The sequence below is a fragment of the Nyctereutes procyonoides genome, unplaced genomic scaffold, assembly GCF_905146905.1.
Source record: "Nyctereutes procyonoides isolate TBG_1078 unplaced genomic scaffold, NYPRO_anot_genome, whole genome shotgun sequence".
NCBI lineage: Eukaryota > Metazoa > Chordata > Mammalia > Carnivora > Canidae > Nyctereutes > Nyctereutes procyonoides.
Window position 1 is genome coordinate 68,406,010 of NW_026575046.1, and position 27,383 is coordinate 68,433,392.

Sequence of the window (27,383 nt, forward strand, 5' to 3'; positions counted from 1 at the left end):
AGTTTCCTCCAGCCACTAGTAAGTTCTACATCTAAAGGAAGAGGAGGTGGGTGGGCTGCTTGCAGTTCCTAGATAGTCTTCTACCACAGGAAGTGTGAGAGAGAGCCCTCCGCACAAGGAAAGGCTGTTCGGGAAAACTCACTAGAATGCCAGCAGATTTAGTCAAAGGCTCCTTCCATATGTAAAACACCCCTGCTGCCCTGCAGAGAGCAAGGGGAAAAAAAAAAGACCTAAGAGGGCCACAGAAAAAGGAAGGGAGAAGTTAAAATGGAGCTAGAATGACTCTTCCAAAAAGAAAAACATAAAATATGTTGAGAATAATAAAAAGCCTAAGGAAGAAAATGTCTAAAGGGGAGAAATGGAGCAAAAGACAGAGTAAGGGGAAGAAATTTATAGTAATAAAGGTAGAATATAAGAAAGATAACTGGGATCAAAATGCTTAAGACTAAAGGTAGAAAGGGAGGGGTTAAGTGTGCAGGGACAGATAGATGCAGAGAGAGAGTGGGGGAGGGGATGAACAAACCAGATAAAGAAGATTGGAGGGGGCAAGAGAAACAAAGAACAGGAACAGTGGTGATCCAAACCTCCAACCCATCAGTTCTGGAAAACCAGAGCTGAGTGTGATAGTTAACTCTCATTAAAATGGTAAATGGTGGTTGAAGAGTTGTAAATCTGGGCTAGGAGTCTTTGCAAAGAAAAAGGGAGAATATGTGCTAATGACTCCTCTAGATCTTGATTCTGAAGTTTAGCTGAGGCTTACGAGCAACCTATTTAAGTTCCCTTAATTGGGGGGGGGGAGGTTTTAACTAGTGTAACCTAAAACTTATGAAAATCAGGAAACACACCCAAAGCCACAGTACTGAAATCTTTTAGTTCTTGTAAACTATGCGGACTAACCTCCAAACGTCTCCTTATCTAGGTACCTACCTGCGTTTACCGTAACTGTAGTTTAACTGTAGTCATAGATTCCTGATACTCAGTAAATTACTCTTGCCCTAACTGGTTAACAAGCAAATACGTACATACACACATACATACGTGTGTGGTGTTCGGCATCCCGAGGCCTAAAGAAGCCGTCGTCTATATTTCACTAAATCCACTTTACTAAATATTGTTCAGAGGTGGAGAAGGGCAAGTGAGCACACTTCGGTTCAGGGCCGACCCGAGGCTGCTGCCCCACAGCGCCGCCCTGCAACCCATCCCGGTGCGGCGCGCAGCGCACCCCGCCGACACTGGACGGTGCACCTTATCTTTAACTCGCTTCGAGTATTTCTTCATGAGCTGCCCATCACCATGTGTTGCGCAGCCCATTTGGTGCCGGAGAGTGGAACCGGGGAGGAGAAGTGTGGCACCGGAGTGACCAGGGCGAACCAGTGAACTGGGGAAGAGGACGAGTTGGAGGCGGGGGTAAGTCTCCTAGTTCCTGCAAAGTTTGTTCTCTTGGCAATACATTCATTTTTATCGGGCCAGAAATGCGCCATTTGGGTTCCCGGTTCAAGTGGAAAGACTCCTGGGGCTGGCCGGCAACTTCCCGACCGCTTTGTGCAACTGTATGGACTGAATACGAGCCCTTCCCGAAGCTCGGTCAGTTGGGGGTGCGGGTGAGAGGGAGGGAGGAAGGAGGAGAGAGGCGAGGAGAGGCGAGGAGAGGGGCCGAGATCTGGCCCCTGCCCCCCCCCCCCGCGCGGGAAGCGCCTGCGGCCCCGGCCCCGGGCTCCCGCCGGACTCCCGCCCCCGCGCGGTCCGCAGCCCCGGGCGGCGCGCACCTCCCAGCCCCGGGCCGGCTCCCGGAGCCCGCGGGTAGGGCCGACGCGGCCCCAACGCCAGCGCTCTCGGCGACCTTGCTGGCGCTCACAAGAGGTTTTAAAAGGCCATTTGACAGAACACGAGTTCTACGCCCTGTTCCCTTCTTCCCGGATCGGTGTAACTCCGGGTCACCTCGGGTCAGACTCTCCCGCTACCTCCATTCTCAAGTCTCATCCTTGGAGTCCCCTCCCCGAAGTGCTCAGGGAGGGAAGTGCCAAACGTTTCCCAGCGAGTCCGTCCCCTACCCGAGCACGGGGGAGGGAGAAAACCCGCCTCGGGGTGCGCTGGGTGCCGCGGCAGGACGCGCGCCGCACCCGCACGGTGCCCTCCCCGCTGCTTCTCCTCCTGAGGCCGCGGACCTCCAACTCTCCCGGGCGGCGCGGGGCGGCCGGCACCTCCAGGGACCCCGAAGGCGCGCTCGCCCTCCCCCCGCCCGGGCTGCCGCGGCGCTCAGGGTCCGAGCCCTCGGCACCCCCGCCCCCGCCCCCCATCCCGCGCTGGAACTGGGCCTCCCGGGCAGGCGGCCGCGTCCTCCGGCCGGGGGCATTGTTTACCACCCGCAACAAAAGCTCCCCGAGCGGCTAGGGGCAGGGGTCGCCGCGGGGAGTGGGCCCACCCCTGCGCCCCCCGAGGGCCCGCGGACGCCCAGCTCCGGCCCTCACCCGGCCCCGGCCGAGGCCCGCCCCTCGCACCCCCTTCCGGCCTCGGCGTGAGGGTCCCCGCACCCCTGCCCTCTGCCCCGGCCCCACTCGCCGCTGGCCGGCTCAGGCTCGGAGGGCAGCGCGCGTGCCCCCGGTCCAAGCCCGCACCGGCCCTCGAGCAAACTTTCCACCTCGCGCGGGACCCCACAACTTGGGAGCCCAGGGCCCCGGCGGGCGCGAGGAGCGTGAGTGGGCCCCGGGCGGACACCTACCCGCGGCCTGGCAGGGTCAGGGCCCGAGCCCCCGGGGTGGGCGGCAGCTTCCCAAAGGTCCGCAGAGGAGAGGCAGGTAGAGTTGCATGACTGGGGCGGGGCAGGGGGTTGTCCCAGGGGGCAGACCCGGGAGCGGAGGGCCCGGCGGCTGCGCGCACAAAGCGGTGCGGGAGCGGATCGCGCCGCCACTCCCCGCCAGGTCAGCCCCCCGGAGCAGTAGGGTCTCCCCAGGACGGACCTCAGGGAGTGAAGCAGGGGCTCTCTCTGCCTTTGCTGGACCCTGCACCACTGAGCTAGAGTCAAAACGCGCGCTGGATTTACCCAAACTGGAGCTGGACTCCCCTCTCGACCCTTACCCCTCCCCTTCACCCTCCTGTCTCATAACACCTTTTTTTTTTTTTCTTTTTTTAAGGTCAAAGAATATCGGACAGGAAAAGAAGTGTCAAGGTTTTCTTGTCATTGTCTTTTTTTTTTTTCTGAAGGGTTCTTGGGCTGCGAGGCAGATTTTAGGATTTCTAAATTCAATGTTTGTTTATAGATAGATCAAGGGAATGCCAGATCAGAGATGACACAATTGAGCAATGTCTGGGTTGCAGATGATGGTAAACTGCCCTTAACACCAAAGAGCAACGGGAGGAGGGTTGTGTTCCCTTGACTCTACACTTGATGTCGGAAAAGGTCGTCGGAACATTTTTCTGAGCTATTTGACCCTGTATGTTGAGGGTGGTCATATTCACTTTACGGATGAAGCAATGAAGGCACCAGAAGAAGTAAGTTTTTAACATGAGAAGGAATAACCAGTGGCTTTATGCCAAATTAAGACTGAGTGGGACATTGGAATTTCTCCCTAAATGTTTGATGGCTATTGCTTCTTCTAGCAGTTAGTCATTACACAGATGAGGGAAATCGGATCTTTCATGGGCTCACAGTTGTAAGGAAAATGGTGTTCATGAAACTATCATTCCACCCAGGTTAAAACTTCAGCTGGAGAGAAAGACTCATTCCCATCATTACCTTGAACATGGTAATTTTTATTTTTTTGCACATAATTTTTATTGTTTTGTGTACTTGTTTTAATAAGCATGACCAGATTGTTGGTTTTTTTTTTTTTTAATATTTTATTTGTGTATTCATGAAGGCAGAGAGAGGCAGAGGGAGAAGCAGGCTCCCTGTGGGGAGACTGATGCGGGACTCCATCCTAGGACCTCTGGATCATGACCTGAGCCAAAGGCAGATAGATGCTCAACCACTGAACCACCCATATGCCCCACCAGATTGTTTTTGAGACAGATTCCTAAATTTTCAACCTTTCTCACTGATTGATTCATTCAAATTTATTCCTGAGCTAGGGTATAGATAGATACACAGAGATGAATAAAATTCACCTCTTAAATAGCAGAAACACAAATCCTGGTTTGGCAAACAGAATAAACTAATAACTGCACTACAGTGTTTTCAGTGCTACAGTCAGATAAATACCTTAGTTGGAGAAAGTAAAAAAAATGTGGCATTAGAGATAAATCTTATCTACAATAATGGACTTTTCTCAATGTTTCCAAAGCCTAATTATTAATACCTTTTCAGAAACAATGTCCTAGGACCTAGGTGAAAAGAACGTTGGGAGAGTTTGACTCATAACATGAGCTCCATAAAAAAAAAAAAAAAAGAGAGAGGCACCTGGGTGGCTCAGTGGTTGAGCATCTGCCTTTGGCTCAGGGTCCTGGGATTTGGCTCAGAGTCCTGGGATTGAGTCCACATCGGCTACCTGCATGGAGCCTGCTTCTCCCTCTGCCTGTGTCTTTACCTCTCTCTCTCTGTCTCTCATGAATAAATAAATAAAATCTTAAAAAAAAAAGTATCTGCCTTAGGCTCAGGTCATAATCCCAGAGTCCAAGGATTGAGCCCCACATCAGGGGAGCCCCATATCAGGCCCCCTGCTCAGCAGGGAGTCTGCTTCTCTCTCTGCCTCTCACCCCACTTGTGCTCTCTCCCTTGCTCTCTTTCTCTTCTCAAATAAATAATTAAAATATTTTTTAATTAAAATCTTTAAAAAAAAACATTGAAAGAAGAACAAAGGGGAAAAGATTATCATGAAATAGCAAAATCTTGGCATTTGTCAGTTAACTGAAATGGTTAACTTTTAAAAGTATTGAAATAGAAAAATCACACAAAGATGCAGAAAAATGTCCATGGTGGGCAGCCTGGGTGGCTCAGCGGTTTAGCGCCGCCTTCAGCCTGGGGTGTGGTCCTGGAGACCCAGGATTGAGTCCCATGTCGGGCTCCCTGCATGGAGCCTGCTGCTCCCTCTGCCTATGTCTCTGCCTCTGTCTCTCTCTCTCTCTCTCTCTGTGTGTGTGTGTGTGTGTGTGTCTCATTAATAAATAAATAAAATCATTAAAAAAAAGAAAAATGTCCATGGTAACACTCATTCTCTTCATTCCATAAATGTAGTTGAATCCATACTATGTGCCAGGCACAGTTCTAAACTTTGGGAAAATAGTAGTATCAAAATGAAACCTCTGCCCTTGTGGAGCTTGCATTCCATACTGGAGTGGGGGTGGGGCTGAAAATAAAGAAAGCAAATAAGCAGAACATATATAGCTTGTCATATGGAGATAGTTAATGGGAGGGGGAGAAAAACAGGAAGGGGACAGGAAGTGCTGGGGAAAGTTGCGATTTTAAATATGACAATGAGCTCATTGACTAGACCTGAAAAAGATGAGGGAGGGGGCTGGGGAAGATTTTACATGTAGGAGAAAGCAAGTGCAAAGGCCCTGAAGGTTAGATTGTGTTTGTGGCAACACAATAATTTCAATGAGTTTCACAACAGTAAAACTTAGGAAACGCTATATAAAAGTATAGCTCCCTCCCATTGGCCAAGTCTGGGGCAATTTTAAGTTTGGAAAAGAGATTTCATTTGGAAAAACAAACTTGAAAATCATCAGCATGTAGATGATATTTATTATTATTATTTTATTTATTTACCCAATATAGGGCTTAAACTGACAGATCAAGAGTCCCATACTTAACCAACTGAGCCACCCAGACACCTCAGCATGTACGTGATATTTACATCCACTTTGGTATCTGAGTCTTAAACATCTCACCAAACATCATCAGGTCCATGTGAGGCTATTAGAAAAGGGGTCTGATATTTATAACAGAAACTAAAAGGTTGAACTAATCAATAACATGAAGTGTCTACCCAAGGAGAAGAAAAGAAAGTGAAATTCTTTCCAGAACTCAATATCAAAGAATAAATGTTTAAGCAGTTTCCCACTATCCTTACAACTACTTGCTTCATTCTTCCTTAATAGCAAAGCAAGAATTCCTGTCTTATTCCAATCACTTCTCTAGAAAAGAGATGTATTTACACATATGTGAGTTTACATATGTAAAACTGTGCCTATCTAACTTCTAAAGATATAACGAATTTTATCTTAGCTGCCCTGCTTCATAATTTACCTTAGGCAGTGCCCTAGGAAAAAATATATATACTTTCCTCAAATGCACATACACAGACACATGTGCATCCACACATAGTTTCTTTCCTATAGAATATAATCTCAAATTGGCAAAATTTTTTAAAATTTGGCAATACTGGAAAAAGTCTCTTCAACAAATAGTGTTGGGATGGGATGCCTGGGTGGCTGGGTTGAATGCCTGCCTTGGGCCTAGGGAGTGATCCTAGAGTCCCGGGATCAAGTCCCACATTAGGCTCCCTGCATGGAGTCTGCTTCTCTCTCTATGTCTCTGCCTCTCTCTCTGTGTGTCTTCATGAATAAATAAATAAATAATCTTTGAAAAAAATGGTGTTGGGAAAACTGGACAGCAACATGCAAAAGAATGAAACTGGACCACTTTCTTACAACATATACAAAAATGAACTCGGAATGAATTAAGGACTTAAATGTGAGACCCGAAACCATAAAAGAAGAGCGCTCAGGCAGTAATTTCTCTGACATTGGCTGTACCAATCTTTTTTTTTTTTTTTTTTTTTTCGGATATGTCTCCAGTGGCAAGAGAAACAAAAGCAAAAGGAAACTATTGGGACTACATGAAAATAAAAAGCTTCTGTAGTGCCAGGCTGGCTCAGTCGGTAAAGCATGTAACTCTTGATCTCAGGGTCACGAGTTAAACCCCATATTGGGTATGTATCCTACTTTAAAAAATTAATAAATAGGGCAGCCCGAGTGACTCAGCGGTTTAGACCCAGGATGGAGTCCCATGTTGGGCTCCCTGCATGGAGCCTGCTTCCTCCTCTGCCTGTGTGTCTCTGCCTCTCTCTCTCTCTCTGTCTCTCATAAATGAATAAATAAAATATTTTTTAAAATTAATAAATAAAAATATTTTTAAAGATCATCAACAATGGTTGGCTCAGTGGTTGAGAGCCTGAGTGGCTCAGTGGTTGAGAGCCTGCCTTTGGCTAGGTCGTGATCCCGAGGTCCTGGGAGCCAGTCCCCAGCATCAGGCTCCATGTGGGGAGCCTGCTTCTCCCTCTGCCTATGTCTCTGCCTTGCTCTGTGCCTCTCATGAATAAATAAATAATTTTTAAAATAAGTAAATAAATAAATATAATCAACAAAACTAAAAGGCAACCTACTAAATGGGGAAAATATTTGTAGATGACATATCAAATAAAGGGTTAGTATCCAAAATATATAAAGAACTGATATGGGATGCCTGGGTGGCTCAGCAGTTGAGCATCTGCCTTTGACTCAGGGTGTCTGCCTTTGGCTCAGGGTGTGATCCCGCGGTCCCCAGATTGAGTCCCACATTGGGCTCCCTGCATGGAGCCTGTTTCTCCTTCTGCATATGTCTCTACCTCTCTCTCTGTGCCTGTCACGAATAAATAAATAAAATCTTAAAAAAAAAAAAAACAAAACTGATACAACTCAACACCAAAACCCAAAATAATAGTAAAAATATGGACAGAAGACATGAACACATATTTCTTTGGAGAATATGTGTTCTCCAAAGAAGATACACAGATAGGGACACCTGGATGGCTCAGCAGTTGAGCATCTGCCTTCAGCTCCAGGCATGATCCTGGGATCTGAGATCGAGTCCCACGTTGGGCTCTTTGCAGGAAGCCTGCTTCTCCCTCTGCCTATGTCTCTCCCCCTCTCTCTGTCTGTCTCTCATGAATAAATAAATAAAATCTTTAAAAAAATTTTTAAAGAAGATACACAGTCAACAGACTCATGAAAACATGCTCAACATCAGTCATCATCAGGGAAATGCAAGTCAAAACCACGATGAGATATCACCTCACACCTGTCAGAATGGCTAAAATCAAAAAACACATGAACGAACAAGTTGGCAAGGATTTGGAGAAAAAGGAACCCTCCTGCACCAACAAACTAGTGCAGGAACTGTGGAAAACAGTATAGAGTTTCCTCAAAAAATTAAAAACAGAATAACCACATGATCCAGTAATTCCACTACTGGATATTTACCCAAAGAATATGAACACACTACTTTAAAAAGACATATGCAAAAAATAAATAAAATAAAAAAATAAAAAATAAAAAAAGACATATGCACCCCTATGTTTATTGCATTATTTACAATAGACGAATTATGGAAACAACCTAAATGTCTGTTGATAGAAGAATAAAGAAGATATGGTACACACATACACGATGGAATATTACTCAGCCATGAAAAAAAGAGTGAAATCTTACCATTTGCAACATGGATGGATTAGAGAGTATAATGCTGAGTGAAATAAATCGGTAGTCAGAGAAAGACAAGTATGATTTCACTCATATATGGAATTTAAGAAACAGAATAGGGGCACCTGGGTAGCTCAGATGGTTAAGTGTCTCTCTTTGGCTCAGGCCATGATCTCAGAATCCTAGAACTGAGCCTCTCTTGAGGTTCCCAGCTCAGCAGGGAGTCTGCTTCTCTCACTTGTGCTCTAACTCTCTCAAATAGCTAAATCTTTTTTTTTTAAGATTTTATTTTATTTACTCATGAGAGATACAGAGCGAGAGAGAGAGAGAGAGGGGCAGAGACACAGGCAGAGGAAGAAGCAGGCTCCAAGCAGGGAGCCCGACATGGGACTCGATCCGAGGTCTCCCGGATCACGCCGTTGGCTGCAGGCGGCGCTAAACCGCTGCGCCACCGGGGCTGCCCTCAAATAGCTAAATCTTAAAAAAAAAAAAAAAAAGTAAAAGATCTATGCTGTCAATTTTGCCAGGAGTTCAAGAGAGCAAGAAAAACTTAGAGCAGAAAAGACTCAAGGGAATTACCAGAGAATTTGCAATAAGCAAGTCTGCAGGAATTGGCATTTACTAGTCAATTTAATGGCAGACAAAGACCTAAAACTTTTTTCTCACTCAGGTTTCCAAATTGAATTCAAAGATTGTCAAGAATACACAGGGTCAGGCAGCCCAGGTGGCTCAGCACAGGATCAAGTCCCATGTCAGGCTCTCTGCATGGAGCCTGCTTCTCCCTCTGCTTGTGTCTGCCTCTCTGTCTCTGTCTCTCTCTCTCTGTCATGAATAAATAAATAAAATCTTAAAGAAAAAAAAGAATACACAGGGTCTGGAATGCCTGCGTGGCTCAGCGGTTTGGTGAATTGAATTTGGGAGAGATTAAAGAGAACAATCGATGGGGTGCCTGAGTGACTCAGTTGGTTAACTGGCTTCAGCTCAGGTCATGATCCCAAACTCCACTTGGGAGTACCCCCACTTGACCTTAAGAGCCCTTCTTTCTAGGATCCTCAATCTTTTCTTCAGTACTCCCTCTTTTCTGTGTCCTAGAGGTGTTTATGTTTATCACGACCAGGTCACCCCTTTGCCTGATCTGGCGTTCCCATCTGACTTCAGCCCCAGTGCTTAGTCCAGGACCTGGCCCATAGCTGACACTGAATGGCTCAAGAAATTTTTCTTGGGGTGCTTGGGTGGCTCAGTCATTTGAGCGTCAGACTCTTGGTTTCAGCTCAGATCATAATCTCATAAATCATGAAATCAAGCCCTTGGTGAGGCTATGGGCTCAGTGGAGAGTCTGCTTGAAGATTTTCTCCCTCTGCCCCTCCCAGCCACTGTGTGCATCCTGTCTCTCTCTCTCTCTCTCTCTCTCAAATAAATAAATAAATACATCTTTTTTGAAAAGAGAGACATTGGGTGACTTAGCGGTTTAGCGCCGCCTTCAGCCCAGGGCGTGATCTTGGAGACCCATGATTGAGTCCCACATCGGGCTCCCTGCATGGAGTCCGCTTCTCCCTCTGCCTGTGTCTCTGCCCCTCTGTGTGTGTGTTTCTCGCGAATAAATAAATAAAATGTTTAAAAAAAAAGAGAGCGAGAGAGAGAGATTTTTCTCAAGTGCCTCTCTGAGGTCTTATCTAAACTCTATGGCTACAATCCAACAATTCTATGTTTGCACAACTGAGACTTTTTTTTTTTTTTAAGATTTTATTCTTTTATTTATTTGAGAGAGCGAGAGTGTGTGAGCTGGGGGAGGAGCAGAGGGAGAGGGGCAAGCCAACTGTGTGTTGAGCACAGAGCCCAATGGGGAACTCTATCCCACGACCCTGAAATCATGACCTGAGCAGAAATCAAGAGGCAGACACCTGACTGAGCCACTCAGGTACCCCAAGAATTTCTTGATAAACTTCACGGTGTCATCATACCTTAAACATGATAGTAAATGTAAAGTACCTACAATAGGCTCACAGAAAGCAGGGGTTCTGCAGGTTCCTTTCCTATCACCTCCTCATATTTATAAGAAGAACTTCAAAAATATTTGTCAATGCCTTGAAGATTTACAAGGCCTTTACCATCTCTAGAATTCTATTATATAAAATCCACTGACAACTCAGTTCCTCTGGAAATTGTTCTTGAGCAACTCCACTAAATGTAAATAACCTCTGAATTATCATTCTCTCCTGAGCATTCACGAAGAATAGTGTTGAATTTTATTAATTGTACTCACCGATATGTAATTTTGTCACTGTTCATTGGTATTACATATGTCAACATTTTATTTCCCCAACTGCCCGAAGGCTTCAGGGGAAGACTGTCACCTTCTGTTTCTTTTGGATCTTATCTTTGTTATAGGACCTCATACTATAATACCCTCAATAAATATTGCTGGCATGCCAAATATTGACTTACAGAAGCAATGGATAATATCTCCAAAGTGTTTCCATCTTCTGGTAGGAAAATAGTAAGGAAATCCATCAGTGTTATTATTGCTCAAGTGTGTGAATAGTAATTGCTACTGTTGATGAAGTACGAGCAACATCTTTTTTTATTAATTAATTAATTAATTTATTTATTTATTTATTCATGAGAGACACACAGAGAGAGGCAGAGACACAGGCAGAGGGAGAAGCAGGCTCCATGCAGGGAGGCCGATGTGGGACTCGATCCTGCGTCTCCAGGATCAGGTCCTGGGCTGAAGGCAGTGATAAACCGCTGAGCCACCCGGGCTGCCCCAATAAGTATGTTTTATTTATTTATTTATTTTAAAATTTTTATTTATTTATGATAGTCACACAGGGAGAGAGAGAGAGGCAGAGACATAGGAAGAGGGAGAAGCATGCTCCATGCACCAGGAGCCTGACGTGAGATTCGATCCCGGGTCTCCAGGATTGCGCCCTGGGCCAAAGGCAGGCGCCAAACCCCTGTGCCACCCAGAGATCCCTAATATGTTTTAAATTGCAACTTAAATGCTGCAAACTTCTATCTCTGTAAACTTCATGTCCACTTTTGAGCTCCAGATTATTTCAACTTGGATCCTTCATAGACCTTTTAAACTCAACATTTTTTTTAAAAGGGGGCTTCACACCCAATGTGGAGTTTGAATTCACACTCCTGAGATCAAGAGTCATGTACTCTACTGACTGAGTCAGCCAGGTGACCCTAAACACAACATTTCCAATATTATATTATTCTCTCTCCTCTCTCTCTCTCTCTTTACATTCTTATCACTTCAGGATTTTTTGTCATTTATTTATTTATTTATTTATTTATTTATTTATTTATTTATTTTTAAATTTTAACTTCAGCATAGTTAACTTAAAGTCTTATATTAGTTTCAGGAGTACAATATAGTGCTTCTACAATTCCATATGTTATTTAGCACTTCTCAACCAATACTGCATTATTTTTAAAACACTCTTTTCCATTGGCTTCTATAACTCTTGTTTTTCTCTCTACATCTATAACTACTTCTTTGCCTCCTTTGCCATTATTCTCTAGCTAGCCATTAAGTGTTGCATTTATGTAAGGCTGGGTCCTATGTTTTTGCTTTCTCCTTAGCCTTGATTTACTAATGTTATATCTTCAGCCTAGGGTGCTCCTTATATATTCAACTCTTTAATATCGTCTCTTGGATGTCTCCAAGGCCTCTGCATACTCAATATGTCCCAACCAAGCAACTCATCCTTTCCTCTGTCCTTCCACGTTGCTCTAAACAAATAACAAACAAATTCTCTTTCAGTGATCCCTGCCTTGGTGAATCCATACATTTATGTTAACAGGAACCTAGGAATGATCCTTAACATCTCCCTCTCCCCATTGCCCTTATCGAATCCGTTGCCAAGTCTCATCCATTTTATCAGTTCAGTGTCTTTCCAATCCATCCATTTCCCTCCATTCCTATGGCCTTTAGTCTAGACCAAGCACCACATCTTGCAATAATCTTTTTTTTAAGATTTTATTTATTTATTCATAAGAGACACACAGAGAGAGGCAGAGACATAGGCAGAGGGAGAAGCAGGCTCCCCACAGGGACCCTGATGTGGGACTTGATCCCAGGACCGTGGGATCACAACCAGAGCCAAAAGCAGACATTCAACTACTGAGCCACCCAGGTGGCCCATGTTCTGCAATAATCTAATCATAACTATTTTTGTCCCTATCCCATTATCCAAGCCATGGGCAGGGATCTTTTCGAAACGTACATCTGACCATGTCAACCACAGCTTAAAACTTTGGATTCATGTTGCTTTCAAGATGATGACAATAGGGATCCCTGGGTGGTGCAGCGGTTTGGTGCCTGCCTTTGGCCCAGGGGGCAAGCCTGGAGACCCAGGATCCAATCCCACATCAGGCTCCCGGTGCATGGAGCCTGCTTCTCCCTCTGCCTGTGTCTCTGCCTCTCTCTCTCTCTCTGTGTGACTATCATAAAATAAATAAAAATTAAAAAAAAAAATAAGATGATGACAATACCTCCACAGTTTGCTAGTAGCTATAAGATTTGACCTATTTCTCTATATCATCCTATATATAGTTCTTCCTACAGTGGCTTTCTTCTGTGGTGGCAAACCAATATTTCTGTTTTTGTAAACCAATACATTTCATTTGCAGTCAAGTTTCATTTTATGCTGGACAAACACTTTGATACTTCTCTAGTCTAGCAGCTCCCTCTATTGTCTTATACATTCGTCGTGTAAGTGACCTGCTGATCCCTGGAAGGCATCTGAATTCTTGACCCTTAAAGGACATAGTGCAGTAATGCATTTGAGATTGTGATCAGACCTTTGAAACTACCAAACTCCCCCACAAGAGGCTCTGTTTCCTTTTTCTGGAATGCTTTTTCTTATTCCTTTCCTCAGTTAGACCCTAGTCATCCTCCACCTCTGGGTTCCACATCACTTTCTTTCTTTCTTTTTTAATGAACTAGATTTTATTTATTTATTTATTTATTTATTTACTTACTTATTCATTCATTCATTCATTCATTCATTCATTCATTCTTGATAGAAAGAGAGACGCAGGAGACACAGGCAGAGGGAGAAGCAGGCTCCATGCAGGGAGCCCAATGTGGGACTTCATCCCAGGACTCCAGGATCACACCCTGGGCCAAAGGCAGGCACTAAACCACTGAGCCACCCAGGGATCCCCTCCACATCACTTTCTTAAGGAAGCCTTTTCTAAACTTCTTGGTTAGGTCAAATCTCTGTTTTATGGTTTTATATCACCATGCACTAAGCCTCCTTTTAAAAGTACTTATCTATTTGCTGTCTACAAGAGACTCATTTTAGACAGAAGGACACCTACAACCTGAAAATAAAAGGTTGGAGAACCATTTACCATTCAAATGGTTCTCAAAATATACCCTAAAAACTATAGAACACTTCTGAAAGAAATTGAGGAAGACACAAAGAGATGGAAAAATATTCCATGCTCATGGATTGGCAGAATTAATATTGTGAAAATGTCAATGTTACCCAGGGCAATTTACACGTATAATGCAGTCCCTATCAAAACACCATGGACTTTCTTCAGAGACTTAGAACAAATTATTTTAAGATTTGTGTGGAATCAGAAAAGACCCCAAACAGCCAGGGGAATTTTAAAAAAGAAAACCATATCTGGGGGCATCACAATGCCAGAGTTCAGGTTGTACTACAAAGCTGTGTTCATCAAGACAGTGTGGTACTGGCACAAAAACAGACATATAGATCAATGGAACAGAACAGAGAACCCAGAAGTGGACCCTGAACTTTATGGTCAACTAATATACGATAAAGGAGGAAAGACGATCCACTGGAAGAAAGACACTCTCTTCAATAAATGGTGCTGGGAAAATTGGACATCCACATGCAGAAGAATGAAACTGGACCACTCTCTTGCACCATACACAAAGATAAACTCAAAATAGATGAAAGATCTAAATGTGAGACAAGATTCCATCAAAATCCCGGAGGAGAACTCAGGCAACACCCTTTTTGAACTTGGCCACAGTAACCGGAGAAGGACAAACAGTGTATGTTCTCATTCATTTGGGGAATATGAATAATAGTGAAAGGGAATATAAGGGAAGGGAGAAGAAATGTGTGAGAAATATCAGAAAGGGAGACAGAACATAAAGACTTCTAACTCTGGGAAATGAACTAGGGGTGGTGGAGGGGGAGGAGGGCGGGGGGTGGGGGTGAATGGGTGACGGGCACTGAGGGGTACACTTGACGGGATGAGCACTGGGTGTTATTCTGTATGTTGGTAAATTGAACACCAATAAAAATTAATTTATAAAATAATAAAAAATATGTAAAAAAAATAAAAGTACTTATCTCAGTTTCAATTTTACATTAATTTTTGTGATCACGTGATTAAGATTTGTCTCTCCTGCTAGAGTATAAATTCCCTGAAGGGCGTGGACTAGGTTTGCTTGTTTGTTTTTTTTAAGCTCTTATTTTTTTTTTTTTTTAAATCTTTTTTTTTAAATTTTATTTTATTATTTATTTATGATAGTCACAGAGAGAGAGAGAGAGAGAGAGAGAGGCAGAGACATAGGCAGAGGGAGAAGCAGGCTCCATGCACCGGGAGCCTGACGTGGGATTCGATCCCGGGTCTCCAGGATCGCGCCCTGGGCCAAAGGCAGGCGCCAAACCGCTGCGCCACCCAGGGATCCCCTAAGCTCTTATTTTTAAGTAATCTCTACACCTCACAAACTTCTTAACTGCCTATTATACCTTAGTCATGGAAATCTGATGTCACAATTTCAGAATATATAATATTATTTCTAGACTTGAAAATAGTAAGAATTATGTTTATCTCATGCAATTTCTTTCTTTTTTCTAAAAGATTTTGTTTATTTATTCATGAAAGACACAGAGAGAGAGGCAGAGTCATAGGCAAAGGGAGAAACAGGCTCCCTGTGGGTCACCTGATGTGGAATGTGATCCCAGGAGCCTGGGATCATGACCTGAGCCAAAGGCAGAAGCTTAACCATTGAACCATCCAGGCACCCCTATCTTATGTAATTTCTTAAGATCTAATTACCTAGGGGCACCTGGGTGGCTCAGTCAGTTAAGCATCTGCCTTCTGCTCAGCTAATGATCTCCAGATCCTGGGATTGAGCCTAGTGTTGATCTCTCTGCTAAGTGGGGAATCTTCTTCTCCCTCTCCTTTCCCCTGCTTGTGCACTCTCTCTCTCTCAAGTAAATAATAAATAGAATCTTAAAAAAGAGAGAGAAAGAGATCTAATAACCTTAGGTTGAAAATATAACCAAAGCATGCTTAAAAAAACCTCAAACCAGGGGTGCCTGGGTAGCTCAGTCAGTTAGGTGTCTGCCTTCTGCTCAGGTCATTATCTTGGGTCCTGGGATCAAACCCTACGTTGGTTCACTACTCAGCAGGGAGTCTGCTTCTCCCTTTCCCTCTGCCCTCCCTCCAATCATCTATCTCTCTCTCTCCTTCTATCTCGAATAAATAAAATCTTGAAGAAGAAGAAGAAGAAGAAGAAGAAGAAGAAGAAGAAGAAGAAGAGGAGGAGGAGGAGGAGGAGGAGGAGGAGGAGGAGGAGGAGGAGGAGGAGGAGGGAGAGAATCTTAAGCAGGCTCTGCACCTAGTTTGGAGCTGACACAGGGCTCAATCTCAGCACCCCAAGATCTTGACCTGAGCTAAAATTAAGAGTCAGATGCTCAATTGACTCAACCATCCAGGTGCCCTGAAAATACTACACTTTGTATGTATATAAAAGAAAATGAAGATGTCCAATTTCATGTGAAGTTGCATAGCATCTGGTTCAGTCAGAGGAGCATACAACTTTTGATCTTGGGGTCATGAGTTCAAGCTCTATGTAGGGTACAGAGATTACTTAAGTAAATAAAACTTTAAAAAATATTAAGGGATGCCAGGGCTCAGCAGTTGAGACTCTGCCTTTGACTCAAGGCATGATCCTGCAGTCCTGGGATCGAGTCCCACATTGAGCTCCCTGCATGGAGCCTGCTTCTCCCTCTGACTGTGTCTCTGCCTCTCTTTCTCTGTGTATATCATGAATAAGTAAATAAAATCTTTAAAAAAATAAAATAGGGGATCCCTGAGTGGCTCAGTGGTTTAGTACCTGCCTTTGGCCCAGGACGTGATCCTGGAGTCCCGGGATTGAGTCCCATGTCGGGCTCCCTGCATGGAGCCTGCTACTCTGTCTACCTATATCTCTGCCTCTCTTCTCTCTCTCTCACGAATAAATAAAATCTTTAAAAATAAATAAATTTTTAAAAATAAAAAATATTAAATATTTTAGATTTTGTATAAACTCTGTACTAAAGGAGCAAAAAACATATATTATCTATAGGATAAATTATATATGACTCCAAAGTTATTGAAATTAATAAGGCATCTGTGATATATGATGCTTATTCCTGATAAATATAAATAAATAAATATTAATGATATGTGGTCTAAAAGACTACTTAATAGAAGACTTGAAGATAGCTAATGTCCATGACAATGTTTATTAAAATGGTACACCGAGGGGTACCTCGGTGGCTTAGCTGGTTAAGTGTCTGACTCTTGATTTTGGCTCAGGTCATGATCTCAGGGTCATGAAATTGGCCCCCTGTCAAGCTCTGTGCTCAACAGGGAGTCTGCCTCTCTCCCTCTCTGTCTGTGCCCCCCCTCCATCTCTTGCTGTCTCTCTCAGATAAATAAATAATCTTAAAGTGGCACACACTGATTCCTCCATTTCACGAAATATGGGGGTACATGTGGGGATGGGGAAGTTTTCAAAGAAGGCTTTTTCTTTTTTTTTTAGAGATGGAGTGAGATAGAGTACAAGTAGAGGGGGAGGGGCAGAGGGAGAAGGAGCAAGAGAATATTAAGCCCCACACCTAGCAGGAGTCTTATGCATGGCTTGATCTCAGGGCCCTGAGATTCTGACCTGAACAGAAATCAAAAGTCAGAAGCTTAACCAACAGAGCCACCCAGGTGCCCTACAATGGAGGCATTTTATTATTTATTTAATTATTTATTTATTTTTAAATTTTTAAGATTTTATTTATTTATTTGACACAGAGAGAGAGCACAAGCATGGGGAGCAGCAGGCAGAAGGAGAGGGAGAAGCAGGGTCCCTACTGAGCTGGGAGCCCTATGTGGGCCTCAATCCCAGGACCCAGGGATTCTGACCTGAGCTGAAGGATTGAGCCACCCAGGTGCCCTGAAGAAGGCTTTTTTAGGTGATTATTATTATATATGGTCTATACAGTATTCATATGTTGTCCATATTTTTTTAAAGCTTTAAAAAAAAAAATTTTTTGCCAAAACTTTGTCCTTTGCAAGGGACATCTGGCTAGCTCAGTTAGTAGAGCGTGCTACTCTTGATTTCAGATCATTAGTTCAAGCCCCTCTTCGAGGGTAGAGCTTACTTAAAAACAAAACAAACTTTGACCTTTGGCCAAAGTTTTCATCATCTTTACAGTTGTTTTTTTTTTTTTAAGATTTTATTTATTTATTTGAGAGAGAGGCATGGTGTGTGCCAATAGGGAGAGGTGCAGAGGAGGAGGGAGAGGGAAAGGAAGAGAATCCCAAACACACTCTGTACAGAGCACGGAGCCTCTCTTGGGCTAGATTCCATGACCGTGAGATCATGACCTGAGGTGAAATCAAACTTCCCAGGGCTTAGATGACTTCACCACTCAGGTGCCCCTATACACTATTTATTTTATTTTATTTTTAAAGATTTTATTTATTTATTCATGAGAGACACACACACACAGAGAGAGGGGCAGAGACACAGGCAGAGGGAGAAGCAGGCTCAATGAGGACTTGATCCCAGGACCCCAAGGTCATGACCTGAGCCAAAGGCAGATGCTCAACCGCTGAGCCACCCAGGGGTCCCTACAGTATTTATTTAAAAATTATTTTAGTTTTTTGTTGCTATTGTTTTTGCTTTTTTTAAAAGATTTTATTTTTATTTATTCATGAGAGACACACAGCGAGGGAGAGGCAGAGACACAGGCAGAATGAGAAGCAGGCTCCATGCAGGAAGCCTGACGTGGGACTCCATCCCAGGTCTCCAGGATCACACCCTGGGCTGAAGGCAGGCCCTAAACTACTGAGCCACCCAGGGATCCCTTAGTTCTTGCTTTTTACCTCTTGTCCTTTTTTTTTTTTTTTTTTTTTTTATGATAGTCACACACAGAGAGAGATAGGCAGAGACACAGGCAGAGGGAGAAGCAGGCTCCATGCACTGGGAGCCCGACGTGGGACTCGATCCCGGGTCTCCAGGATCGCGCCCTGGGCCAAAGGCAGGCGCCAAACCGCTGCGCCACCCAGGGATCCCATACCTCTTGTCTTTGTGCTAATATTTCTAACCCTTTTCTGTGCTTTAAACCATTCCCTTTCTGTCTTCCCTATTCTGTTAATACTATCAAGTCTGTTAATCACTCTAGAAAAAACATTTGCAGCAGCTTTGGCTTTTCCTCCATCCATTTCTTTGTATTTTTACTTTGCTTAAAGTTTTATTTGCTTAAGTACTCTCTACACCCAACGAGGGGCTCAAAGACTCACAACCCAAGATCAAGAGTTGCACGCTCTTCTGACTAAGCCAGCCAGGCACCTCCATCCAATTTCTTCTAAGCCACTATCTTTTCTTATCTGGATTATTGCAAAAGCTGTTTAACTGGCTTCCTTACTAAAGATGTGTCACTGTCTGCCTGTCCAAATATTCTATTCATCTCTTCCAAATTAACTTTTCTAAAACAGAACTGTCATCAGCTTCTTATTATCCATTCTCAACTAAGTCTAAACTATTTGGCCAAAAATTCAACCTGTTTATGATATAACCTTGACTTACTTCTCTAAATTGGTCAATGGTCTGCCATGCAAGCGTTGGGGAGTTATGGAGAGGGGGTCAAGGGTCTTAAGATAGGCAACCTGGACAATTATTTGTTTCTGGAACAGATTGAATGTCTTTATTTGTGTGTGTGTGTGTATTAATGTGTGTTTGCCTCGGCCCATGTCAAAGGACAGTTCAAGTACCTCCTTTCTTGATGACTGCTAACAAATGTGATCTTTCTCCTATATCCTCACTTTGGTTTGCATTATATTTATTTTACTATTAGGTTCACATTCATCCCTTTCTTTGAGGAAGAAGATTGATTTTTCTTTTTTTAAAAGATTTTATTTATTTACTCATGAGATAACCACACAGAGAGAGAGGCAGAGACACAGGCAGAGGGAGAAGCAGGCTCCATGCAGGGAGCCTGATGTGGGACTCTATCCCAGGTCTCCAGGATCACACCTCTGGTTGAAGGTGGCATTAAACTGCTGGGCCACCAGGCTGCCCGATTTTTCTCTATTTTCTTAGACTTTGGGTACTGGTTGCTAGATATTGTAAATGTGAATGGCAGAGATAGAAAAGATTGATCTTTGGTGTGCCTGGCTGGCTCAATCAGTAGAAGACGTGACTCGATCTCAAAGTTGTGAGTTCAAGCCCCACATTGGGTGTGGAGATGACTTAAAAACAAAATGTTTTTTTCAAATTTTTAATTTAAATTTTAGTTAGTTAACATAGACATAAAATCTTTTAAAAAATAGAAAAGATTGGTCTTTAAATAGATCTACCATCATTTGTCATCTATTCAGTATCAAATGACATATCCAATCGAAACAGATAATCCCTACTCTCTGGGGATCCCTGGGTGGCTCAGCGGTAAATAAAATCTTAAAAATAATAATAATAATCCCTACCCTCATGGAACTTACATTCTACTTTTTTTTTTTTGCAGTTTTATACCTTTATTTGACAATCAGCGATTAGTTCTCACTCACATTAACAGTCTGTAGATTTTTGAAAGTAGTGACAGGTACGTAGGTAACCAGCGTGTAGAGGTTGTTTGGTGAATCTTCATCCTCCTTACGTTTTCTGGACAACCGCACATGGATATGTGGAGGCCGAGATTAATTAATTAAGGCCATTCCACCTCAGGTTTAGCATTAGCACAAGTATAGCCATCTCAGGCCTCTGTGAATAAGAACTGAACTTCACAGGAAAAACCACAGAACACCCTTGATAGAGACTCCCATAACAGAATGAGAACAGAGCTTAATGCCCTTGACAGAAAGTCCCATATCAGAATGAAAACAGAGCTCAGAATGCCCTTGACAGAGACAGAAAGTCTCATATTGGAATGAAAACAGAGTTTAAGAAATTCCTCCACCCCTTCTGAAAATCCCCTAGACCAGCCCATAAAAACCCAGCTGTAACCCCCCTCGGAGTCCAAGTTCCTGCTCCGCTGTGTCGGGTACACTTGGACCCAAGCTCGAGCTTGTAAATAAACCCTCGTGTGGGGATCCCTGGGTGGCGCAGCGGTTTAGCGCCTGCCTTTGGCCCAGGGCGCGATCCTGGAGACCCCGGATCGAATCCCACGTCGGGCTCCCGGTGTATGGAGCCTGCTTCTCCCTCTGCCTATGTCTCTGCCTCTCTCTCTCTCTGTGACTATCATAAATTAAAAAAAAAAAGGATCTTCTCTTTAAAAAAAAAAAGACTCTATTGTTTGTTTATTTGTTGTGTTTTTTAGATTCCACTTATATAAGTGAAATCATATAGTTTTTGTCCTTCTTTGTCTGACTTATTTCACTTAGCATAAAACCCTCTTGGTCCATCCCTGTGCTGGTAATTTGAAATATTACAGCCAGGAATGGCTTCTCTGAGAAAGTGACTTTGTGTGAAGATCTGAAGGAGAGATGAAAAGGAGGAAAATACATGGAATATTTAGGGGAAAAGCAATGCTGGCAGAAGGAATAGCATGTGCACAGGCCCTGAGGGGAGCTTGCTTGGTGTTTATGAGGAACAAGAAGCCAGTGTGACTAAAGGGAGTCCTAGGAGTTGAGGTCAGAGAGACAATAGGAAACCAGTAGACCGTTGTAAGAATTTCTGTAAATGATATGGGAAGCAACTGAAGGGTTTAGGGATAAGGAGTGACAAGATTTGTTTTAGGTTTTAAAGGATTGGTTTGGAAAAAAAAATAAAAAAAGGGATGCCTGTGTGGCTCAGGGCGTGATCCCGGGGTCCTGGGATTGAGTCCCAAATCAGGCTCCTTGTAGGAGCTTCTCCCTCTGCCTATGTCTCTGCCCCACCCCTCTCTCTGTGTGTCTCTCATGAATAAATAAATAAAATCTTAAAAAAAACATATACACCTGTATGTTTATGTAGCATTATTTACAATAGCCAAATTATGGAAGCAATCCAACTGTTCATGGATAGACAAATGGGTAAAGAAGATGGGCATGCATATATATGCATGAACCACCAGTTTCTTTTCGTATTTAAGACTCTCTCTCTATATATATATATATTCCATTATATACATATTCCAGTATATGTGTATATACATTCCATTATATATGCATCATATATATATATAGGAATATTGCTCAGCCATCAGAAAGAATAAAATCTTACCATTTGCAACAACATGGATGGATCTAGACAGTATAATGCTAAGTGAAATAAGTCAGTCAGAGAAAGCAAATACCATCTGATTTCATTCATATGTGGAATTTAAGAAACAAAACAAATGAACAGAGAGAAAAGAGACAAAAATCAGTCTCCTAAATATAAGGAACAAACCTACTGGAGGTACGTGGGGGAATGAGTGAAATAGATGAAGGGGATTAAAAGTACACTTACTGCGATGTGCACTGAGTAATGTTTAGAATTGTCGACTCAGTATATTGTGAAAAATAAAATAAAATACAGTGGAACCTGATTGGCTCAGTCTGTAGAGCATGTGACTCTTAATCCTAGGGGTCATGAGTTTGAGCCCCATGATAGGTGTAGAGTATAATTAAAACTAAATAAATAAAATATAATAAAATAATAATGAAAAAACCTATGAGTTTATGAGATCTCCTATGGGAGTGTGATTATAGGAGAGACATGCTGATTTCTCTGGAACACTATAACATCTGTAGATTGGGGACTTTTTTTTTTTTAAGGTTTTATTTATTCATGAGAGACACAGAGAGAGAAAGGCAGAGAAACAGGCCCCATGCAAGGATCCTGATTTGGGACTCAATCCTGGGTCTCCAGGATCATGTCTTGGGCTGAAGGCAGTCCTAAACCGCTGAGCCAGCCAGGCTGCCCCAGACTGGGGACTTTAATAGTAACCAGTTACATAGATGGAGAAGAAATAATTGGAGGCTAAAATCATTAGACTTGTCAGTTATCTTTTTTTAAGATTTATTTATTTATGAGAGAGAGAGAGAGAGTGAGCAATCGGGGCGGCGGGTGGGGAGAGGCAGAGGGAGAGAGAAAGAAATTTGAGTAGATGCAGGGTACAATTCCACGACACTGAGATTAGGACTTGAGCCAAACCCAAGAGACGGGTGCTTAACTGATTGCACAGTCATTTATCTTTTACATCAACTTTCCATCCTTCATCTGGATTTTTTTTAAACATTCTTTTTTTTTTAAGATTTTATTTATTTATTCATGAGACAAACATAGAGAGAGAGGCAGAGACACAGGCAGAGGGAGAAGCAGGCTCCATGCAGGGAGCCTGATGCGGGATTCGATCTGGGTCTCCAGGATCAGGCATTGGGCCGAAGGCAGGCGCTAAACTGCTGAGCCACCCAGGGATCTCCTTCATCTGGATCTTTTGGAGTTGGGAGCCATTAACTAACTGATAAGTTATACCTGTAAAGAGCATCTCATTGAAAACAGAAATGGAAGAGAAGAGATATACCAGTATAGGCTACAGGACAGGGGAAAATGTTAGCACCAGGGATTGGAATAGTTTTGCTAGTTAAGTAATATGAAAATACAGGAATTTTTTTTTAAATTTTATTTATTTATTCGTGAGAGAGAGAGATAGAGAGAGAGGCAGAGATATAGGCAGAGAGAGAAGCAGGCTCCATGTAGGAAGACCGGTGTGGGACTATCCCGGGTCTCCAGGATCACGTCCAGAGCTGAATGCAGATGCTCAACCGCTAGCCACCCAGGCATCCTGAAAATACAGGAATTAAATTTTTTTATTTAAATTCAACTAATTAACATATAATGTATTATTAGTTTCAAAGGTAGAGTTTAGTGACTCATCAGTTGCATATAACACTCATTACATCAAATACCCTCCTTAATGCCCTTCACCCAGTTACCCCACACCCCACCTTCTCTCTAGCAACCCTCAGTTTGTTTCCTATATTTAAGGAATGGTTTGTCTCCATTTCTGATTTTTGTTTTGTTTTCTTTTTTTTTTTTTAAGATTTTATTCATTTTTTCATGAGAGACACAAAGAGAGAGGCAGAGACATAGGCAGAGGAAGAAGCAGGATACTTGTGGGGAGCTGGATGTGGAACTTCATCCCGGGACCCTGGGATCTTGCCCTGAGTCCAAGGCAGATGCTAAACCACTGAGCCACTGAGGTGTTCCTGTCTTATTTTATTTCCACTCCCCTTTCCCTATGATCTTTGTTTCCTTTCCTAAATTTAACATAGGAGTGAAATCATTTAATAATTGTTCTTTTTTTTAATTTTTAAGATTTTATTTTTATGTAATCTCTATATCCAATGTGGGGCTTGAACTCAAACCTTGAGATCAAGGGTTGCACAATCTATTGACTGAGCCAGCCAGGTACCCCCAAAATACAGAAATTTTTCCTTTGCTGTTTCATAAAACAAAAAACACGAGGAGCTTTTTCTCTGTAATTTTTATTGTGTAAAATACACTTCGTTTAAATTTACAATTTTACCCATTTTTAATTGTACAATTCAGTAGCATCAACTGCATTTACAATGTCTTACAATCATTTCACTCTGGGGAGGTTTTGATTCCTGACGCGAGACATGTAAAATATAATTAATGATATTATTATATGGGTCTGTATTTTCCGGCAGAAACCAAAAATTGGGAACATGGTGAAAAATAAATTTTATTTCTTATTTTTTTGGTGGAAAAATAAATTTTAAATCTGGACTCATCATCAGTGACTATTTGTGGCTAGAAACACCTTGCAGAAGCCTATCCACAGAAAGAGAAAGAGGAGATCAGTGACAATAATATGATTAAGTATTGAGAAAAATCATAATAGTTTCTGAAAGTGACGATATACGTTCAGAACAAGTTTGGCCATAAAGAATATATTTAGACTGATTTTTCTCCAACCTGGAAGTGATGAGGGCCTCACAGGAAGAGAATAGCTAATAGAGTCTTGGAGTGCAGTGGGGACAGGGAGAAGGAACAGGGGAATTCCTAAGAGTTTATTTAGGGCTGAGGCTGGGGTGGGGGCTTTGGGAGCTAAGCAGAAGGCGGGGACTCAGAGAAGGCCTGACAAGGCCTAAGTACTTGTGTACCTTGTAGGGCCCCAAGGAAAGAACAATCTACTTTAGCAACATTTGACAGACATGATGGGGTAGAGTGCAAGCTGAATAGGTCGTTAGTGAGGCGCTCTGTGAAGGCAGAACTGATTTGGTTGGAGATGATGCAGTTTCGGAGGTTCCTGGAAAGGGCAGCGAGGAGCCTAAGCGTGGCTCTGGAAAGGCTTCATCTGAGGTAGTTCAGAAGACAGCCCCACGGGCAGTTACAAGTCAGCGCGCGGGGGAGAGCTTTCCGAGAGGGTGGGTTTGAGCACGACCTTCCCGGGGGCCTCTTCCGTCAGAACGTGAGGAGGCCTGGAGAGCGAGGCCGGGGGTAGGGGCGCTGGGAGACGCAGCGCGGGGAGAGGCGGCGCCGGGAACTCCCGCCCCCGGCGCACGTCATCAGGCCGCGCCGCGCCGCGCCGCGCTGCCCGGCGTTATTCCGTCCCGCCCGCGCGGCGGCGGGTGCTCTGTCACCGCCCGCTGTGGCCATGGCCCCCGGCCGTGGCTGGTAAATTGGCGACCCGAGTTCCCGACGCGGCCCCGGTCCTGATGGCGGCGGCGGCGGCGGCGGCGGCGGCGGCGGCTCTGGCAGCGGCCGACCCCCCTCCCGCGATGCCGCAGGCGGCAGGAGCCGGAGGGCCCGCCGCCCGTCGGGACTTCTACTGGCTGCGCTCCTTTCTGGCCGGAGGTGGGTGTCAGCCGGGGGGACCCGGCCACGCTCGGGTGGCAGGGCGGGACCCGAGGCGGATACGGTGCTTGCGGCCGCGGCGACATCCTCGGACTCTGCCTGCTTCAGTGCCCGGCGGGATATTTGCCCCGACCGGTTGTAACTCTTTCTAATGATCACTTGACTAGTGGCAGCGGGATCCTGGGGAGGAAGGGCCTCGAGCTGGCGGAGGAGGTGGAGGGACTGAACCAAGCGCCCCTTTCTTCAGGGTTGGATAGTAGGGGAAAGAGCCGAGTCCTTCCTTTACAAAGACTCCAGCGTTTCTGTGAAACATGCTGGGCGCCTCTTTCTTTTTATAAAGACCATGAATGACCCGGTGTAGAATTGGATTTTGCTGTTTGCTTTAAAGAAGGCAAATATTGGAGGTCAGCTTTTTAAGCTGACTGGGAAATTGTGCAAAACTGTCTACAACCAAAACGAGTTCCAGGGATCCTAGTAAGACGTTCTATAGCTACATGACAGGCAGCTGGTGCGGCCCTTCTATCCGAGGCGCTGTGAGGCCACAAAGTTCATAAATGTCTCTCGGAAATTTCCTCTGCCTCCCATAAAGAACTATTTCAATCCCTACCTTCTCGTAATTGATTGTCTGGGTTGTCAACACTTAATTAATTGATTAATTATGAGAAACAGAGAGAGAGGCAGAGACACAGGCAGAGGGAGAAGCAGGCTCCATGCACCGGGAGCCCGACGTGGGATTCGATCCCGGGTCTCCAGGATCGCGCCCTGGGCCAAAGGCAGGCGCTAAACCGCTGCGCCACCCAGGGATCTCCTCTTTTTTTTTTTTTTTTTTTAATTTATTTTGTTCTGATAAAAACGACGTTCATTTATAAGGAATATGAGTGCCTACTATGTGCCTGCTATATAGTGTGTATCAGGGAACAAAACACAGATCCTGGAGTTTGCATTGATTGGAGAGTGGAGGGGAGAAAATAAATAAAATGAGAAAGTAATTTATATAGTATGTTACAAGGTGCTGAAGGCAATGGGGAGAAGTAAAAAGGAGATTGGGGCAAGGAATGCAGAGGCCTAGTGGGCTCGTTGTTAAATAGGACGGTTCTGATAAGTCTCCTGGAGAGAATGACCCTTGAGCAGACTTGAATTAGCAAGTTTAGCAAGTTGATGTCTTAAGAGGAGCATTTCAGGCCTTAAGAAAAACTATGTAAGTTGAAATCAAGTGGTGTTGGTGGGGGGGAAGGAGGTTAGAGAGGTAATGGGGAGTCAAATGAAGGGCTTTCCAAACAATCGTAAAGATTCCAACTTTTGTTTGCAGTGAAGTAGGAACTGCCATACTGTTTTGGAAAATGTCTGTTCCATTTTGTGTCTCCATTATCTTGTTAACACTTGTTAACAGAGTTTGTGTCCTCTGTGTTTGTGTAGGTGTGTGTTGCCCTTTAAATAGGTGTTTAATGGTATGTAATTGTGTTTTTAATTTGCAGTTCCCTGATGACTAATGCTGAATCTTTTCATATTCTTTCTGGCCATTTGTCTTTTACTCGGTAAAGTGCTGCTTCAGATTTTTGTAAAGTGAATAACTTTGAAGGAGTTTCTGGTCCCAGTGATATGAAAAAAGACCTTTGTGCGTACATAGCCTCCCTGTGCCTCAGTTTTTGCATCCTTTAAACTGGGGAAGAAGATTTCTTACCTCAGAAGGTTATAACAATTAAATGAGATAGTACCCATTAAAGCCTTGGCATACTGTCCTCAGATAAATCTCTTAGCCTAGTACCTGGTACAAAGTAAACACTCAAAATTTCTTGACTATTATTGTTGATTAGCAGTGGCCTTGGCCAATATCTTAACCTCGCTTGCTCAAAAGGAAGATCAAAGCTGGGTGACCTAACTCAATGGATTATTATAATAATTAATTGAGTTATAAAGTAATGTGATTAAGTGAGTT

At 43.6% G+C, this 27,383-nt stretch overlaps 2 protein-coding genes across 3 annotated transcripts in view; one reads left to right on the forward strand and one right to left on the reverse strand.

Moving 5' to 3' along the window:
* TET1 (tet methylcytosine dioxygenase 1) overlaps nucleotides 1-2,813 on the reverse strand; it is a 139,316-nt gene extending 136,503 nt beyond the window's left edge. Inside the window, 1 exon segment of the mRNA XM_055325620.1 lies at nucleotides 2,720-2,813. The gene's annotated coding sequence lies outside the window, so the exon portion shown is untranslated.
* Nucleotides 2,814-25,134: 22,321 nt separating this feature from the next.
* Nucleotides 25,135-27,383, forward strand: part of SLC25A16 (solute carrier family 25 member 16) — a 50,412-nt gene continuing 48,163 nt past the window's right edge. For both annotated transcript variants that reach the window (XM_055325624.1, XM_055325622.1), the window contains exon 1: nucleotides 25,135-25,447. In XM_055325624.1, coding sequence (XP_055181599.1) covers nucleotides 25,309-25,447 — 139 coding nt within the window. In that variant the 5' untranslated portion in view covers nucleotides 25,135-25,308. The remainder of the gene's footprint in view (nucleotides 25,448-27,383) is intronic.